Below are 19,803 nucleotides of genomic sequence, written 5' to 3' on the forward strand. Positions count from 1 at the left end.
TGCTCGTATAATCTCGCATCCGTGAATTTTCAAAAAAAAAAAAAAAAAACGACACGACTATCAAAGGACAACAGGAACTAGAATCACGCGGTAAATAGCAAAATCCCCATTCTGTTATGTAAGATGAAACCGAAAGGCAATATGCGACATTATTATTCCCTATCCATTTCAGTTTTCTCGCTCTGCGCACAGCACAGCTGATCGTGGTCTGTTGTATTGTCTAAGTAGGTGGTACAGTGCAGTACAGTGATTTCAAACACAAAGACATGTCTCAGAGATCAGGTTCGATAGATATCCTTGATTTACAGGATACACAGACACCTTTTGGTGTCCGTCTGGCAGGCATTTATAAACGGTAAATAAGTTTTATTTAATATTATTTAACCTAGAAGCATGAACTGAAAACATCAAATTACACATTTATGACAATAATATAGATGGTATTAATTTTGGTATATTACCTTGTAAGATCCATTGTATTTAAAATTTAATTAATTGTTACCTTAGTATAAAAATTGTATATAATTATTAATGTTCATTGTAGGAGTTTTGCTTATATAACAATCAAGGACAGATTACCTGTAATTTTGACTAAAATAATTGACACTTTAAGTCGTAATAAGGAAAATATTACACATATATATGGAGAGGTATAGTATACAAGTTGAGATGAACCTCTTTGGCTAAAGATATGTTTAGAATCTAATGATGGAAAATATCTATATATTTATTCAGAATGCAGCAGAAGAAATTAAACAAATTGTAGGATTTATTAGTAAATTAAAGAATGAAATAGTTACTAATAAAACCTTAAAGCCTATGAGATTGATACCTAATACAACAAATAATGATGCTAATGAATGGAATAAATATTTAATGGCAAGGACTGAGATAGAAGGCAATACACCAACATGGTTTAACACTATCTGGTTATACTGTGAATGTTACATGTATCGGGTTCTTGCACAAGAATTAGCTCTCATGTATGTTAAAAATGTTTATAATAATTGTATGTAAGAGTATAGAATGAATTTATTTTCAGGAGATACCTGTGTAACTATGATCCTTTTGAACAACAAAAGGAGAGTGCATTTACTAACTCATTAATTAGTATAATAGCTCTTTGCACTTATACAATGAAGTTCACAGAAAGAATAGAGCCTTTGTCCATAGTTGAAATGAGAGAAGAACTTTTTAAATTCCTCCAACTAAATCTTTGGGGCAACAAGTATGTTTGATTTTACATATTTCTTTGCACATTTTTGTTGAGTTTACCAATGTGTATTCTTTATAGATGTGATTTATCGCTCAGTGCTGGAACAGAAGTTAGTCAGAGCAGTAATCCCATAGAAATTCTAAAATCAGTACAAACGGACATTCTTGTTAATAACTCAGAATGTATTTGGAATTTATTAAGGAAAAACGAAACTAATAATTCAGACATTATAGACATGGTACTTGATAATGCAGGATATGAATTTTTTACTGACTTATGTTTAGGAGTGTTTTTGATTACTAACAAACTTGCTGGAAGAATAAGGTTTTATGTAAAACAGTATCCGTGGTATGTGAGTGATACAATGAAAAAGGACTTTCATTGGACTCTAGACTACATGAACAATTCGTCAAGTAAAGATTTACAAAAATTAGCTAAACTGGCAAACAATTATTTGAAGAATAATGTATGGACTATTGAGGTATGACACATTCTATTATGCATAATTGAAGTACAATATAATATTTACTATTAAATGGATTTTGTATTTAGGAAGAATCCTATTGGACAGGGCCATATGATTTTGCAGAAATGAAAAAACATGATGAAGTGTTGTATGCAAAATTATCAGAAGCTAAACTAATCATATTTAAAGGTGACTTAAATTATAGGAAGTTAGTAGGTGACATAAATTGGGAATATACAACAGCATTTACTCAAGCATTAAGAGGATTTCAACCATCACATGTACTTAGTTTAAGGACAGTGAAATCAGATGTCTGTGTTGGTTTACAATCGGGTATATCAGATGAATTATTTAAAAAAGATGAAAGTTGGATGTTTACAGGACAATATGGACTCATTCAAACAACTATTGCTGGAACTTGTCAATGTTCTGATAGAACTTGTTAAAGTAGTGAAAATTAAAAAACGAACATATTGTAATATAAATACATTCTTATGGTATTGCACATATTTTGTATATGTGTACTATTTGATCTTGTGCTGTGTTTCAGCTATTATGTGTCCAGTGTATATAATTAACTGTACATATATAGCCTAGTAAATACAGTTTTACAAGACACCTTTATACTTTAATTATTAAAATACTTTGTACATCAACATTCAGTGGGTACCTGAAACATTTCAATTTTTCAACTGTTTTATAAATTTAGAAAGAAATTACAAGAAGCTACATTATATTAATTATTTCAATAACATTGTTTTTGAATACTTCTTACACATATGTATAAATACGAATTTTCTATATTTAAATTATATGTGTGATATTGCATCTTTATAAACTATAAGGTTTTCATACTGTTAACTATATCTTTGAAATTAATGATTCAACTGTACATACAATACTGTATAGAGTTGTATAAGAAAAATAAAATTTTACAAATTCTACAGAGAGAAAACATATTGTTTTCAGTATTGTTTGTTTCACATATAATAAAAATAAGTATTAGTATTTAATAGCATAAGTAAATACATTGCGTTATTATTTACAATTTGTATCAAATAATGGATGTGTAATATTCTTCTCTGTTGTTAGTCTATGTTGTACCTTCCTTTACTAAAATTTTCATATTGTGCTTTTGGAAATACCTAAGTGGTATGTGATCACTTTGTTTTTCTTGTGTATGAGTTCGTAATATTTATTCATATCAAGTAATGACAAATACAGAAAAAAATATTAGATGTATATATTTTAAAAAATTGATTTTTATTAAACATCAATGTGCTTATGATACTACATAGATGATACAACTGAATAGAACATTAATTTTTTTTCTTAACTGGTTTAAACAAACTTCCATCAAACATATGATCATCTGTATAGAACTTAGGTCTTCAATTACACTGAAGTATCACAAGTCTTTTAAATAACTCAAGTAACTATTAAAACTTGTAACTTTTGAAATTTAATGAGCTGTGATTTTTTTATTTTAACGTATTCATCACTTTTTGAGTTTATAATTAAAATCACGTTTTCACAAATTGAGAAATCAAGAAAAAAAAAATGAAAATATTGAGTAATTTAAAATATAACATTTTCTCAATTAATTATATATAATTTATATTTAGTACTTTTCCTAAAGTTAAAGAGAATTTTGAAGAATCCTACCAAGTGGCAGTAGATCTCGTGAAATCCCGAAAATTATTTAAATCGGTATATATGCATCAGTACATACTTTTCATACGTGAAATTTTATATCCACGAAACCATTGTCTGCTGTTGGTAGCATAATTATATCAAATACTAAAAATGTTAATATAATATTGCTCGAATATGCTTGTCCAGCAAGCTGTTTCCCAGGACAACTTCATAATGTTACGATTTTTAAAAGCAAACTTTTCAATAAGTGCAAGTATAAAATTATTGTGTTTATTAACTATTTGTCATAATACAAGAAATGTAACAATAACTGATACTTTCTAAACCGCTTCTGGTATATTTTATATTACTTTAGATGTAGTATGTGTAATAGTATTTCATTACTGTCGATACAAGTACAAAGAAATAACAATAACTATAATACTAAGGCAGCAATAATAAGGGATTTTACAATACCTACTTCTTTAATTTTTGTTTATTATTTTTAAGTTATATATATATGTATTATATATATATTATATATATATTATATATATATTATATATACATTATATATATATACATACACATATATATATATATATATATAGACAAAAATAAATTTATCATTTTCTGATACACAATTACTTAAAAACAAGAAATAATTTTATATATTGTACAAACTTATGTATAAATTCCCTCAACATTATGAATACATTACATAAAATATCTTCATGTTAGTGGACATAAAAATTCTATTAGATATACGATGTCCCATAATACATGTAACCACATAAAGATATTTAAGATTAAATGTTATTTCAAATTAGGAAAGACTATGCTAGTAGGTTAAATTAACGGTAAAAATTCTCATTTTAAAATATATGTATACTTTTCAATTGCTGTACTATTAATAAACAATACAAACATGTATAGACATCCTCATTTTTCGTATTTGGATGTGATAAATCATATGAATATACAAACTGTTATTGATATAAGAGAAGATTATACAAAATTCACATTGAAATCAATAGGATCGAGTTATATAGCTGTAAAATCAAGAATAAACCTTCTACCATGAAGATGAGCATCTATCACAAATATAATTTTTGAATTAAATACTCAAAAATGCGACAGTTAAATAAATATATCTACGAGAATATTACTTATGATATACATAAATTCCAGAACCGATTAGTAATCGCGAGAATGACAATTTTGTTTTACGAGTATAATGTATTTTGTACTCAAAATTATGCATATTAGATTATTACAGTTCGAATCTCATTAGAAAATGTTATGTAAAAGAATGTGTTTAAAAACGGTCACATTGATTTACACGACTGTAAAATTGAAAAACAAGGTAAAATATTTCTTGATTACTCTATATGTACTTAAAAATTTTTCAAAGAAAAATGATACATATTATTGACATTTACTTACATTTTTCCATTATGCGTAAAGAAAAACAGTACTTCTTAAAAAATCCAAGTCCGCATTTAATGGCGTCTGTCTTCTCCTCACAGAGTGATTTACTATTTTAGTCAAATCCCCAGGTTGCATTTTTCTACTTACATATCACATCATACAATGTTCATAATGTACATGATAAGTTAATAACAAAAAGCATTAAAAACGTATCTACAACTTGCAAATATTTCAAAAGAACTTATCAACTTCGATATTTGTCTGCTATATGAAAATATTTTCACGATACATTTGGTTATCGATGTTTACGATATATCGAAAAAGATTTAAACGTCTGACATAACGATCTTTTTAAATTATGTTTTTAACGTTTGAGTACTTTACTGCCACCTAGTGAAGCTATAATGTAACGTTTTCATAAAAAGTAATTTTGGAAGTAAACCTATTGTAATTCAGTTTTGTATAAAGAGGACATTTAAAGAAATAGTAGAAATTCGTCGTCACTGTCGCAACTGTGCAAAGAATTACTTTCATCGCTTCAATATTTAGACAACTAGCAATCTACAAACATATTTGCAGTCCATGTGCAGACACAATAAATACTGAGAAGATAAGGACAGAACTCAGCAGAGTGCAATTGTTCATTCTTTAACTGACATGGCACTATCCCACACACAAAGTACTCATTCACACTTTAAATTTTGTTATTTTTTTGTAATATTTAAATATGAACATTCATAATTCAGCTATCAAATGTATTAAATAACAATAATGAAAATGACTAATATTCTAAGTCTGCTTTACACAGTTGGGTTCAAGATATTTGGTCTGAATCGTATGATCATTAATAATGATTGTAGCTATTCATTTGTGATTGCAACTAAAATTCATGCAAAAATTGATAGTCTCAAGTATTCACGCTAGTACCCAATGTTTGCTTTATACAGTTGTAGTTTGTAGAAGACCTGTTACTTAGTGAATGCAGCAAATACAGCCCAAAGAACTGGATTGGCATTAGGTTTAGCAGCTTCTGCTTCAAAGTCAAGGTCTAGTAATGTCCGTACCCGTCGCATTGCTACTTCATAATCATCATCAGAAAGTGGTGCAAATGCATTTTCTAACACATCAGCTGCATGGGCTAAAATTACTAAAGCTAATGTCCGCCTGTCCATGCGGCCAGCATCATTGACCCAACGACTTAAAACAGCTTCTTGAATCTATAAAATATAAAAAACATAACACAATGCATTAAAGATCTCCAAACCCACAGGAACATAAATAATCTAATCATATTACACCCACATTTATATACAAGATAAGATATCATTTTTATGGGTCAGAATACTATGAATAAGTAGAAAACATAATATGATAATACAGAAGTTGCATACCTTTTTTACAAGACGACTTTTGGCAAGGTTATCGGTAAGAGGATGAGTTGTCATATCAAAGAGTAAGAAATTCTGTTTCTCTGTTGTTAAAACTCCCTTTTCTACAAGATTCTTGGCTAATCTTTCTCTAACATTTTTCAACTGGTATCTTAACTTGAGTGGATTCCATGTTTCTCCTAAATAGATTTAAAGCAACATTGAAAATCTGTTCTAACTCATCAACTATACACTTATATGTAACATCATAATTATATAAACCCACCACTAAGATACTCAATCCAACTAGGAACAGTTTCAGGTGGATCAGTTTCCTTTAAATGTTTAAGGGCTTCATCTAACAAAACATCACCCGTTGGTGCATCATTCTTCAATAGTAATTTCCTCACCAATAATCCTTTCTTACGCATACCAGCCTTTTCTAACTCCACTCGACCACGAAATCCAAGTTCTGCCAAAATACAACCACGTAATCCAGAACTTATACAATCATTCCAAAATGAAGTATAACCCTGTAAAAGATTGGACAGTTCCAGAGTCAGATATGAGCCATTCGCCTATCGTACAAGGTGTGACATCAAAGGAGGAATCCAGCATAGGACAATAATGTCAACAAACCTCCTTGTCCTTCAGACCGAGCAAGAGAACTTCCTCCATGAGTGTCAATCGTGTCTCTTTATCGGAATCGTCGTCGATCGTGGGATTCGAATTAAGATCTTTCTGCGTGGAACTGTCTGTGTCCATCCCGTGGCCAGACAGTTTGTCGTTGTGGCCGACATCGTTCGAGCCATCCTGGCCTAGATTACTGCCACTACTACTGTTAACCACACGTCGTCGTTGTACCAATCCGTCAGAGCGATTCATTATTCGGTGAAGCTGTAGCTTCTTTTGCGATTACGTCCGCGTGTCAGATACGCCACCGTGTCGCCTTCACTCCCGTTGATTTGGCGTGTAGTCAACCGCAGTTAAAGCAAGCTGGCGGCATGTATCGAACAATACACACTATATTGTTGACGTTTTGACCGATACGACATATCTTTCCAAGATGGCCAGTCCCAGCGGACGTCGTTATTTTGTTTCACAAGTATTGCCCACTTTTATCGCCCTCGTGCTACGTACGATCAAGAAAAGCTCCCAATACGTTGTGCGTAACACTATCGTTTTCCACGTAGTTCGTTGTTTCGGCGATACATTTACTCCGGCGCTAATGTTTTCTAATGCTATCGAAGTTCAATCGAGGACCTCTCGACGATTCTCGAGTCTGAAATGCGATTCGCGAACCATGCGTTGAATCTGCTTAGAATGCCCGCTCGATTCAGTAATATAGTTCTGTGCTGCACCGTCGGTAAGTTATTCCTACAATAACCACGCGGACTTACGCTAACATTACGCGGGACTTATCATCACGTTTAAAAAATAATCGTGTTAAAACGTCTACTCTGTACGTTTTAATAGGGCTGATAATTAATTCCAATACTCTAATCATTTCGCATATTTTCCATTTATTTTTAAAGATTGTTTTAAACAACAAAAAAAAAGTTATATATTTTATAGATTATAGATCGAACCGAATTTGAGTATTCTTGTGTTCATATTACAGTGTCCACAAATTTTCAAATAAAATTAGTCTCTGTAAGGAAACTGAAATGAAAATGTTAAACGTACCGTTAATTGAAAATTAATAAATAGATCTAACGATAAATTGAAATAGATAAGGAAGCATTAATAATACCTTCGGTGTATCCCAATTACCAATCGATATCGTTCGGAACTACTTAAAGTAAAACATCTCTTATTATAGCTTAAAATGTGTAAGAAACGAAGTATTAATTATATCTTACTACCTTAAAAAGACTCCAATACATTTTCGCTTCTCTGGTCTATTAGTATATTTTCAAGACAATAATCGCACAAAGTTTAAAAAAAAGAACGAACTTTTACGACGAAGTAACATGGTCTTTCAATATATTATTTACATTCGAATGGGTAGTCTAACACAAAATGACATTTTATTTTTAACGATACTGTATGTTTCTCAATCGACATATATATGACACATATATAATAAATTTGTACAATGAGCTTTCGTTGTAATAGGCTTGTTGGTATTCAACAAAATGCAACAAAGAGACCAAACCCCGGCTCCTACATTTGCCGAATAACGGGATGATGTAACCCCGAACAGATGAATATCTTTTCATATTGTAATCAAATGTAACAACCGTGCCCGTATTATCTGATCATAACATTTGCGTCTCCTGCGGTTAATTGCATCGCGGAGAGAAAGAATTCACCGCGATGCAAAACTCCAACGTTCGAATCGAGAAACTTACGTGTTTCGCCCGACGTAATTATAAATTACAATCTAACGTTGTTTTACAATCACGTTCTCGCCGGTTTCCAAAGAGACGCCGTAGTACATCACCAGTTTTATCGGGCCTGAGTTTCTTTAAACCACGGTACATGGTGGAAACCATAGTTATCCGATGTCGCCGATAACGCTGCTACGCGATAATAGCTTCGCCAACACGGGGTATCAGTTTTATGGTATAAGAAATATTTGAACAGAGTCTTCCTCCATACTTCAGTCAGATATTTGCCAGCATTTCAGCACTAGCATTATCACTATTTTAATTTGATGAACGACTGCAGAGGTAAAATATGTACATAAGCTGCAAAAATAACAAGATTTTTTTGCATTATCTATTAGCAGATATCGCTCACAAAGTATTTGATTTTATTTTTCAACATTATTTTACAGTACAAGTGATCAACGGTAATTACTCTTAAAATTAATATAATTGTTATATGGGTATCGATAACTATGATATTAAATTTTACTTGTCATGTTTGTATTACTGGCTAATTCTTGAGAATCTACGTATGCATGACAGGGTAAGTGTCTGGTCATTGACACGATGTATCATGAAATAAAAAATTTTCAAATCTGAATATACAAATAATATTGAAAAACAATAAGTTACTATTTCCATTATACTACAATAAGCATACCAAAGCATAACAAGCTTCTTAACAAGTAAAACAATTATTGGAAGGTACACTAGCAAATTTTGGGGCTATACTTAACCCTTTTAGTGCCGGAGGCCGATATATCGGCTCCTGCTGCACTGGCGAGAAGTGCCAGAGCCGATATATCGGCCCGCGACTTATAGCGCTTTACTATTCGCATTGCGGGAGAACTCTATCTCAAAATAAATTTATAATACGTTATAAATGGTCTAATTTCATTACGAGAGAATTAAAAAAAATAAAAAATTAAAAAATTTTGAATCATGTAAATATTGTTTCTTGTTTGGTTTTTATGACCATTTTCCCAAACCCTAGTAAAACCGTGAAATTCGGCCGGTTATTCTCGCATAGGCACCTCTTTTTCGCCTGGCACTAAAAGGGTTAAGCTGAAATAATTGAATTTTACCTTAAGCTTCTCCAAGTACCACATTTATTTATTGACTGCGGTTTGTACTCTAATGAGACCTTATTACACGACCATGGACCAGAGCGTTGTACAAAAAAACGGTGGCTTTTAAGTGTAACAGGGGAGTCAACGAAAGAAACATTGCAATTTTGAAGGTGATGCAAAGACGTTCGGCATCTCGCGGTCTTGTAAACTTGTACACCGTGTCTGCAATAACGATCGATTTTTATTGCTCGTGAACAATGGAGCGAAACGAAAATTACAGTCCGGAGAACGGGGCTTGCTACGTCGTTCCGGGGCGAAACATTAAGTTTTACAGTTAAACCGCGCACGTGTCCTCGAAACTACCAATAAAGTGATACGTGGTACACTCGCGACACGATATATACGCCTGGTATACTCGTTGATGCGTGACACTCTGAAAGCGTGACGCTTTGCAAAACGTGTGTCTTCAAGGCAGATCTGGAAACATTATGTGTACGTCTGATTGCACCGGAAATACGTTCATTTCTTTCCCTTGATTCTCATTGAACATCTACGCTGTAGTGGGTCAAGAGAGTCTTTCGGTGCTTGAAGGTAAAATTGTAATAAACGTAGCATCGAAATTCTACTGATTCAAAATTAGGATTCAAAGATAATTATTGTACTGTTGCTTGAATAATGGAAGATGATATTTGTAACGGAAACTGCAAGAGAAACTCCGAAATATGTAGAATAAAATAAATTGTATTCGTTTGTTACCATGTAACTGAAGAATTAACAGATCAATTTCGATGCGGTCTGTCTTTTCGTACAGTACGTACAATTCTCGAGGAAGATTTTAGGCCGCGTAATTTTCTCGTTTTACCAGCGGGGGGGTCCCTAGGGCCAAAACACCGCCATGTCCCACAGTAGGGGCCCAATCTTCATGAAATTTCGGGGATAAGTAAAGTAATGCCTAGAATAGAAGTATGTTGATTGTAATGGAAGTCCAGCGATTAGGGTCGAGTTAGGACCAAAAAAATGTTATATTATCTTTTTCATGTTTTCTTTTTTTTTAAATTGTTGGGTTATCGTGAGTAGTGGATGGTTATGGTTGCTAATCGCACATAAATTGTACGTTTTATATTAACGTTAGTCGAAATTAGTACTTTAGATAAGTATTCTTAGCTGTTTTTCGTAGCATCCGTCTAGAAGAAATATATTTTGGTACGATATTATACTTTTAATTTTTAAACGTTATTCATATGCTAGACTAATAACTTTTTTGTTTGGGATCGTAAGTGTTCAAATGTCATACATATAAAGACAGACCAGTGAAGATTTAAATGTGCAATTCAAAGTTAGTGAATATTTGGGACAAATGTTCATTCTTACCGTTAATCTGATTCGATGGTATGGAATATTGGGGTGTAATTTACATCGTTTAAGTGGATTCCGCGGTTTTTCCCCAACACGATTTCGATGTAAGCGTGCCACAATAACGAGGAGCTAGAAATCGTTTCGTATTCAGGCGAGGTGAGAGTAATCAATGTTTTATCGGGGTTAGTGACATTGCGGTCGATCACCAAGCGTGGTCGCGTACACCGATATTGAGCTTAATGACCGTTTCCCGGCGCTCAATGTCAACTGTTCAATGTCGGTGCCTATATTTGCATGAACCCACGGATGAGAAAATCGCTGGCACGAAGGCATACAAAAATCCGACAATAACGTATTCACAGAAGAAGGTCTTCTATTCATTTCCTATTGTTTTAACACGGCCAAGCCTTGACAACATACGCCTCTGTACATTCTAAACTTAACACTTGTACGAAATCACTGAACCTGGAGAACTGTTAATTCTAAAATGACCAGTCTGACTACGTAAGGGCACATTCTCCTGTAATACTGAAAATCTGTCGAGAAGTGCGAAAGATTGAACTGTGTGTGGCAAAAAAGTACAATGTAAATATAATTGACTCTTTTCCAATTGAATTTGTGATTCGAAGTACGAAATTAAAACGAATTTCAATTGTATAATAAGGATTCGTGGTAGTTTTCGTGAAATAGTAAATTGTACATGTACAAACAATTGAGTTGTAATGATTATGATTCATTCGGTCGAGTAATGATATTCAGTCCTTCGTGAGAATAAATTCAGATGTTGAATATTCAAATGGCAAGTGTCTTTTTTTCAAACACCCTTTCTCCGTGCAACATGAGTAAGAAATAATTCTCCTTTTCCTACCATTCAATGTCAATTCCACGCCTATACCTTATGACTACATAACTTTAATCTGTACAAAGCGGCATAAATAGATAATAAAAAATCACTAAGACCTAGACACTGACATTCTACATGGTTTGTAATGCGTGACGTATAGGGTTCTGATAGGAGTCTATTTACTAGTGTGAACAAATTAACGTTAACAAACTAAATTTAACGAAAGGTATAAAACAAACATCTAATCTGCAATTATTGCTTCAAAATAGGAAACTAATGTTTACAGTGAGTTATATGTGGTTGATATAACATTTAAAGACACATGGGTTTCTGTAGAAATTAAAAGAAGGAATGTATAGGTTTATGAATTGTAAATTGTTTCACAAAATGTGCATAATATCAAGGAAAAAATTGCATAAATTCGGAAATTTTCAATTTTATTTTATCGTAGAAAATGGTTTGTCACGCAGATGCACGATCAAGTAAAAAAGGGTACAAAAACATTACACTATAATAACGTTTATATTACTTTTCTGCATTAAGTGCACATTGCTAGAGTTTATATTTCACAAATAGAGAAGTCTTATAGCGATGAAAAGTATTCGAGGAACGCTAAAACTGCGATCGATAATAACCACCTGATTAAACAGTTCAAACTGCACGACAAACGAAAGCAGCCATTACATTCAACATCGAATTGAATACAAACCACAAATTATAGCGAACCTATCAGATCAAACTAATAAAAAACACTCATCATACTTTCTCACCATTCTGAGAAACATAAATATATAAATAAAAAACAATTCTATGCACGATAATACATGAAAGAAATCATCAACTAGTAACAAAGAACCGTAACCTACTTAACAAATAAACAGTGTACAAGTCTATTTAACCAGCGAATGACAAAAAAATTATAAACCAAAAAATAGGTTGTCCATACGACCTTCTATTTGCATAGAAAAAAAGATAGATAGAGAGAAAAGGAGATCAGGGAGAGGGAGAGAAAGAGAAGGTAGGAATCGGGGCTGCCTGGTGGAGGCGCAACGAGTGGCACGTTCAGTCGTCCGGACCCGCTCGGTCGGTCTAAACACACGGTGTATATCCGATCGTGTTCTCCGTGAACACAGTGGCTCTGTCAGGTCTTCGATCGTGCAAACTATATCGTTCCACTTAATTGTGCCTGTCTTCGTCGTCTCTGAAAACAAAAACCACACGAACAGGAGGATATTCCAGTTAGAAAACGAGACCTAGGATGATCCGGTGGGATCACTGTTAAATGCATCGATATTTCACCAAGGACAGGTATCAGGTGAGTTACAAGAATTCATTACAGTTATCGGAGCAACGTGATCGGTAACGAGTTTCGCGGTGATAACACAATATATCGTGCCTGATTAGTGTGGTACACGGCCATGTGTGTCTCTCGCGAATCCCAGTCGAAGTTCGTGAAAAACTGTTTACGTTCCGTTCGAAATTACCGTGTTTCGTGTTAACGATAAGCATACGGACACACACCTGGATTGAGACAGCTGTTAAAATATTTTCTGAGCACGGGTTGGGAAACAGTTTTCGTTGAAAATTGATCATTCGATGATTTTGACAGAACTTGTTGCTGGGGGTACCTTATTCCTTAAAACGTTCGCGTTAGAGTAACTTTCAATGGTTATTGATAGTGGTATCACTACGTTTCAGGTTGTGTATCGAATAATTATCGATGCGATAATAATTTCATGAATCGATTCAGATCTCGAGCGAAGAACATTGTTCCACGGCGCACGTGTTTAAAATCTCATAGGAATTTCATTCTCGCGCTTCTGCTCTGTGAATCGCCCCTCTGTTCTCTCGTCGCGTTCTCTCTTACAGCCTGGTCTCACAAAAGGGAAACCATGGGAACAACGAAACACGTAATCATATTATTCATAATTAACCGAGAACATTTTACGATGGTTCGAAGACGCCACTTTTAACGATGTGAACTCTGAATTACCACGGATTCAAATTCGGCGATGCCTAGGTTCGAAGGCTGCTCTCCCCTCTCTCTTTCTTCCTCCCGTCGGTTTACTGTTATCCGAAGATAAGTTTAAGACACACGGTGCTCGAACTATTTGCATCAGGAAGAATTAACTCTGAACGAAAAACAATTACTTGCGTCTTGATATTTGTTTACGGTGGGAGACTGGTTAATGTTATGTAACGAGTCGCTGAGACTTCGTATATAGGAGAGAAAACTCTGAGAAACAAACTTTACAGATACTTTATAATTCGATTGGGGATGTTTATGCAAATATAGAATCTTATGGATTAGATTTGTTGAAACTAGACGCAAAGAAAAATTTGTTTAGCCTGGTAAGGATCTCAGTAGGTTCGAAGTAAAAAACATAACCTGAATAAATATTCGGAACATTTTTACTGTCTTGAATTTTAAACGATATTCTACGAAGGCATAAAATCCGTAATCTATTCATAATCAATAGCAACAATTTACATTTCAAACTATATTTGAAAATTGCTTTTAATATTAGTACTACCTTGGAAGTTACCTTCTATTGCTTTTATTTGTAACGTGTAATCGATGTTAACCCTGTAACGATGTTTAACGAGTGTAGCCGTCAGGAGGAAATGACCAATTCTTAGGTAATGACGAGTATACATGTGAAAAAATAAAATACCTTTTGCTGTGAAAAATGAAATTTTGGTAAATATTGAAGAATATATTTGTCATTGGAATAAAAGAACCAAATGGTTACACATTCCCAAAACAAAATTTCACCGTTGAAGGATTAATGGTTTCTGAAGTAAGTGTATTCGATCATTCTTTTCAGCTGTTCTCGAAACACAAGTGATTTTCCGTGTAAACAATATTGTTGCCCGATAAAAAAAAAAGATCCCCGACGAGAGGTAGATATAAGAATCTTTTCTTCTGAAAACGAATATACTGATCTCATCGTCATGACTAATCGTACGTCTCGACGAACACGAGGATTATATATTTTGTTCCAGACCAGGAGGAATTTAATACAATATTTACAGTTATCTAGTGTACGCAATTATGAAAAATTCTGTTCTCTTTCAACGATCTTGGTATATCATAATAGACACATAGTCTAAAGAATAAATGATTCACACGCGTTTATGGGTAAATCATCAGCGATAAATTAACGCTTATAATGTTACCGGAGAAAGCCATCAAAATTCTGTTCGAAACGAGCTAGATGTAATTATAAGGAATTTAATCAACTGGCTGAGAGAGAGGGGGAGAGAAAGGATTGATGAGCATGGCGCAAGTGATCCGTCTTGGTCAACGAGTCATGGGGGCTTCATAGATTGATTCGTTCGCGTGAAATTATTCGAAGGACCGTGGTAGCTACTGTTAAATCAAAGTTCCCTCAGTTCGCCCAAGGGGGGACACTGTTAATCCAAACTCTCCGCGGTGTTACATTCCTAAGATGATTCAAATGTGCTCCCGCGGTTCCCTGTGGTTCTTCCACGAGTCGACATCTCGATACAAGTCGACGGTTTTCCTCGTTAACGTTGCCTCACAAGAGCTGTTTGTTTCTTAATATTTCGTCGAGGCCTCCTGTGAACAAGCCAGTTCCGCATCGTAAACGTTATTCCGTTTTAAATTAGTGCTTATTACAACTGCGAACAGTCTTCCGACAGTTTGAAACTTCTGCACGGTAAAACCAAAATGAATTGATTTTTTTTTAATTTTTGCAATTGTTAATTCAGTCACTAAAATGCAGCGTGTTTATAAAACATGTGAAATTTATTTCAAGTACATAACGACAACGAAAATGTGATAGAGAATTCAAAAGAAATAATGATAACTGTAATGAGAATTTAATCTATAGATCGCAGGATAAATTGATTTCTAAGTTCTGTTTTATGGTTATGCGAACAAATTGAATTTGATTGGATCGTTACCTCGCTATCAATGTTGCTAATGAAAAATTCATACCCAATCTTTTATTAATTAAAATGAGGAATCTATCCTTGTTACTTTAAAAACAGATATTCCAAATGCAATTACTGCTAGCTTTACAGTTAACTCGTGGTTCAAAGTTTTAAATTTACACCATTTGTCAATTAAGAGGCTCACAATGCAATCCTGTGAGCTATCATTAATCAGAAATTAACAATGTCGATCTCGAGCAGATTATTCTGCGAATCTATTTTTCGTATCTACAATTACAAGAGGCAGTATATATATCTACAAAGCTTTAGTCCGTCGTGAATTATTTTATATATAAAGATACACACAGTTGGAGATTATCTCAGAATTTCGATTCTTCCCTAAGAAAATATTCCGATCCAGGAAGTCGCTAACGAAGACGAAAGTCGAGGAAGCATGGCACATACCTTGATCGCTTTCAGATTCTTAATACGAATCGATACGATAATTCTTGCCCACCTTCGCAAAAAAAAAAACAACAAAAGAAACAAGTCTTTAATTGCTACGTGCAAATTTCTTTCTTTCACAGCTTCAGTTTCTATTATATCACGCGGTATCGCTACCTTATCACCATCCATTATCATGCTGTTCCTTTTTTCGCGAACAACACGCACCGGACGTGTTCGGGCGCGTAACCCACCGTCTAAAGATAACTGGTTAATTGAAACGTGCTTATAAATTGCACGTGGAAACAGGCTCCCCCCTGGTGTACTATACTAAAATAGAGTTTTGTGCGTGTCGTTTATTATTATCTTATTGGCCGAGCCCCGGGAAGGTAGCTTGGCTATTCATCGCGCTGCTCGCCCGTGTTCCATACCGTTTCCGTTTCACGCGTCACAATGGCCACGGTCGGCGGGCACGGAATTATAGTGATCAAAACACGAGAAACGGATTACCGAATTATACTGGGAAATGGGTTAGGAAATAGAGCGAATTCTCGGGCGCGTCTTCACACGCGTAATATAATGCAACAAGGGTACCCCATACATCAGACGCGCGATTCACAACCGTTAAAAAATGGAATTATGTCATACTGGACGCGTAACAGGATGCAAAGTCCTCGCAGTTAGTCCCGCTGCACAATGGTAACCCGTTAACCGCATCTGTCCACTAAAGTGGACGCCTACTTTATCACTTTATCGACAATATTTTAATGAAATAACTTCTTCAAATGACATCCAAACATTAGGAAAACGGTGTTACTAGTAGTTCGTTATTTATCGTGAGCAAACACTTTGTTTATAAAACATGTTTGAAATAGATTTAAAATGACTATTTGTTTTTGATTTTATGAGAAATGAAATGTTTGCACAAAATAGTACGAAAAAGATTCAATGTGCCGATTAATTTAAAGTACATACCTATTCGAATTTGACTCTAAATGTATTTATCGAGCAGAGTTTTCTACTTTTTGAAAAATTTGAAGTAAGGTTGATCACGACCTTTTTCGTAAAATTTTCGCACGTGGATAATGAAACGATTTTCTTCGATACTGAGCAATTGGTATTGAAACTATTCATGTACAGTGTCGCTCAGAAACATTCGAACGCCTGGATTGGTTTAGGAAAACACAAAGAACTTTTGTATCCACTACACTCCCGGACGTTTCTTCTTGATAATATTCCACACACCATTTTTTGATATCTTTAGTATATCTGCAATGTCACTGATTGAATAGCATTTACGATGAAACACACGCACACACACACACACACACACACACACACACACACACACACTGCAGAACGTTTTTCTATTGAAATCAGGATAACTTTTGGCATTTTCAGTTTTTCAGCACGTTAGAGCGAGTGTTGTATTGCCAAGGGACGAACAAGAAATGATTGTGGATAAGGTGAATTTCGTATATATAAGACTCGTGGTGGGGGCATGATCCTAAAGACACAATAAAACGGAAAACATTCCTCTAGTACATATATACCACCAGGTATTAGGGCCATAAAATATACGTACCTATGTAAACTTCAGTCGAAAATATCTCATAAACTTCAAAAGTCAAACAATTCTGTGCGGTACTGTATGTAAGAACAAATCATTGTACATATGTCAATATGTGATCAAACAAGTCTCGTCTATTTAGACAGAAGAAGAAAGATAGAATCTGAAAACATAAATATTCTAGTTCAGGCGTAAAATGATATACTTAGAAGTAATCGAAAGTCAAATAATTAGAATAATCATAAAATTGGATTAGCCAGCATGAACAGTTATTTACCTCTAAATCTCATTTCTGCAAAGCATTTCTAAATAGACCTTTTTCTAATATAATACACAAAAAAATAAAAATATACCTTTAAGAACATTAATACTCATATTAACGATACAATAAATCATAATATTGCCGCACACGCTGCAGAAGCGGTGGTCTCACGCGTTACACTAAAATTTGAACTCCCGAAAACATCGTTCTCGATCATTATGGCGCTCATGCAATTTTCCTGAAAAAAAAGACAGCATGATTTGCACATTTTATACAATAATCAGATGATTGAAATTTTATACAACGTCACGGGATGACTATACGCAGCACGATAACAAGCGCTGAAAACAATCCCACGATTACGGGTGTGCGTGAGTTTGGGCATTCGTTAAGCCGCGTACTCACTATTCGCTCGCGTTCGCTAAATGATCAGACTCGTGTCGGTACATAAAAAAAAAGACGTGTTCGCGCTCGTCTGGTGTAGACGGTTATTTGTTGCATTCGATTGCTCTGCCCGGGAACGTTCTATTTCGTGTGAAATAAAAATGGAATGGTGTAATGAAAAAATTATTAAAAATTATTCCTATATAGTTTGTGTCACTTTTCATTATTTTTGGTTCAACAAATTGTAGAAATTTTTCAAAATCTTCGGTCAACATTCTGCAGAAATTTCGGAACATTTCATATCCTTCTTCTTCCTACAAGTCCCTGAAAATATGGCTTCCACTATACCGTTGTCTGTTTTTAAACAGTGAAGTCTGCCACCATCCTTTATCTTCCTTTCTTTGTTTTTATTTTTTGCACTTTACTTCAGCACAATAAAAGCAGCACTTGCGCAACAAAATTTCTTCGTATTCATTATTTCACAATCAGCTCGCGGTCAGTTTTCGGATCAATTGCAAACAGAAATTAAATCGTTCCAGTGTGGACGTAGGGCGAGCATTACAGTTGAACACGAGCGAACCCTTGCGAGCTCTTGCGATCACGAGCGAATGCTCGCTCGCTTGGTGAGTACGCGGCTTTACACTCGATGATCGTTGACCACTGCCCGCGTCTGAACGAAAGCTTTCGAGTGAAAGTATACCCCCATGAATTCCTCATTACAATATGATTCGACGTCGCGATCCTGGACACGAATGATCGAGGGCGAGCTGGTCTGGAGGAAGGAATGTAAAACGAATAAACTTGTCGTTGCTTTGTCCGCGGCCGCTTACGCACGATACCGAGAGAAATGCCCGCGAAACAGAGACAGGGAATAACGTTTAAGTAGCGCGTGGAGTGAAAGTCCGAATATAACGCGGGACACCGGCCCTGCCAATACCTGTTTCACGTGCCGCATAAGTAATGTCGTTTCGCAAATAACATCTTACGCGATATTGTGCCGCGGTCGTTTTTCTTGGTCTCGAATATTTTGTTTTTTCTTTTAACTTGGAAAAGACGGAAAAACGCGCGCACAGGTCTGAACTGCCGGTAGCGATATTACGAAGGAACGCGATCGTTTGCTTGATAAGCGTTAATTCACTCGACCATGTGAAAATATGTTGATTAGTGTTACGGCGCTCAATCTTCCGCTCCGAATGAGCGGAGAATAGATTCTGAGCGCTGTGAATGTTTTGTGAAAATGGTTCGATCGCGTACGTTTCGATTCACGTTGAAATTATCGTGCTGGGAATATACAGGGTGAAATAAAAAGAAGGGTTCTTAATTTTTGGGCTAGATAGTACTTATCAAACGATGAAAAATAGTTCTGATAAACGTAGGTTGAAAAATTCATATTTCTAACATTATAAACAATTTTCGGTTTCGGTTAAAGGGAGTGACTTTCTCGATTTTTAGGTTTCAGAGGGATCGCTTATTTTTTGTAGTACAA

At 34.6% G+C, this 19,803-nt stretch overlaps 2 protein-coding genes across 2 annotated transcripts; one reads left to right on the forward strand and one right to left on the reverse strand.

Moving 5' to 3' along the window:
- On the forward strand, positions 1-2,191 carry LOC107188117 (protein-glutamate O-methyltransferase-like). Its single transcript, XM_015576364.1, has 7 exons — positions 1-90; positions 173-355; positions 545-650; positions 736-983; positions 1,043-1,228; positions 1,295-1,697; positions 1,769-2,191. The coding sequence occupies exons 2-7, from the start codon at positions 267-269 to the stop codon at positions 2,126-2,128; spliced, it is 1,392 nt and encodes a 463-aa protein (XP_015431850.1). The 5' UTR covers positions 1-90; positions 173-266; the 3' UTR covers positions 2,129-2,191.
- A 3,375-nt stretch (positions 2,192-5,566) lies between these two features.
- LOC107188118 (Golgi phosphoprotein 3 homolog sauron) lies at positions 5,567-7,310 on the reverse strand. The gene is made up of 4 exons (XM_015576366.1): positions 6,755-7,310; positions 6,402-6,648; positions 6,140-6,315; positions 5,567-5,965 (listed from the first exon to the last, which is right to left on the reverse strand). The coding sequence occupies exons 1-4, from the start codon at positions 6,998-7,000 to the stop codon at positions 5,717-5,719; spliced, it is 918 nt and encodes a 305-aa protein (XP_015431852.1). The 5' UTR covers positions 7,001-7,310; the 3' UTR covers positions 5,567-5,716.
- Positions 7,311-19,803: the final 12,493 nt, after the last annotated feature.

This window comes from Dufourea novaeangliae, unplaced genomic scaffold (genome assembly GCF_001272555.1).
Source record: "Dufourea novaeangliae isolate 0120121106 unplaced genomic scaffold, ASM127255v1 scaffold115, whole genome shotgun sequence".
Taxonomy (NCBI): Eukaryota; Metazoa; Arthropoda; class Insecta; order Hymenoptera; family Halictidae; genus Dufourea; species Dufourea novaeangliae.

Bases quoted from the DNA above. Each gene is read 5' to 3' on its own strand.
- LOC107188118 (XM_015576366.1), bottom strand. From the start codon at position 7,000: ATGAATCGCTCTGACGGATTGGTACAACGACGACGTGTGGTTAACAGT. The intron at 6,649-6,754 runs GTTTGTTGACAT...AATCTTTTACAG, and splicing joins TCGGTCTGAAGGACAAGGAG to GGTTATACTTCATTTTGGAA. The intron at 6,316-6,401 runs GTGGGTTTATAT...AAATCTATTTAG, and splicing joins TTGGATTGAGTATCTTAGTG to GAGAAACATGGAATCCACTC.
- LOC107188117 (XM_015576364.1), top strand. From the start codon at position 267: ATGTCTCAGAGATCAGGTTCGATAGATATCCTTGATTTACAGGATACA. The intron at 356-544 runs GTAAATAAGTTT...TGTTCATTGTAG, and splicing joins CTGGCAGGCATTTATAAACG to GAGTTTTGCTTATATAACAA. The intron at 984-1,042 runs GTATGTTAAAAA...ATTTATTTTCAG, and splicing joins GCACAAGAATTAGCTCTCAT to GAGATACCTGTGTAACTATG.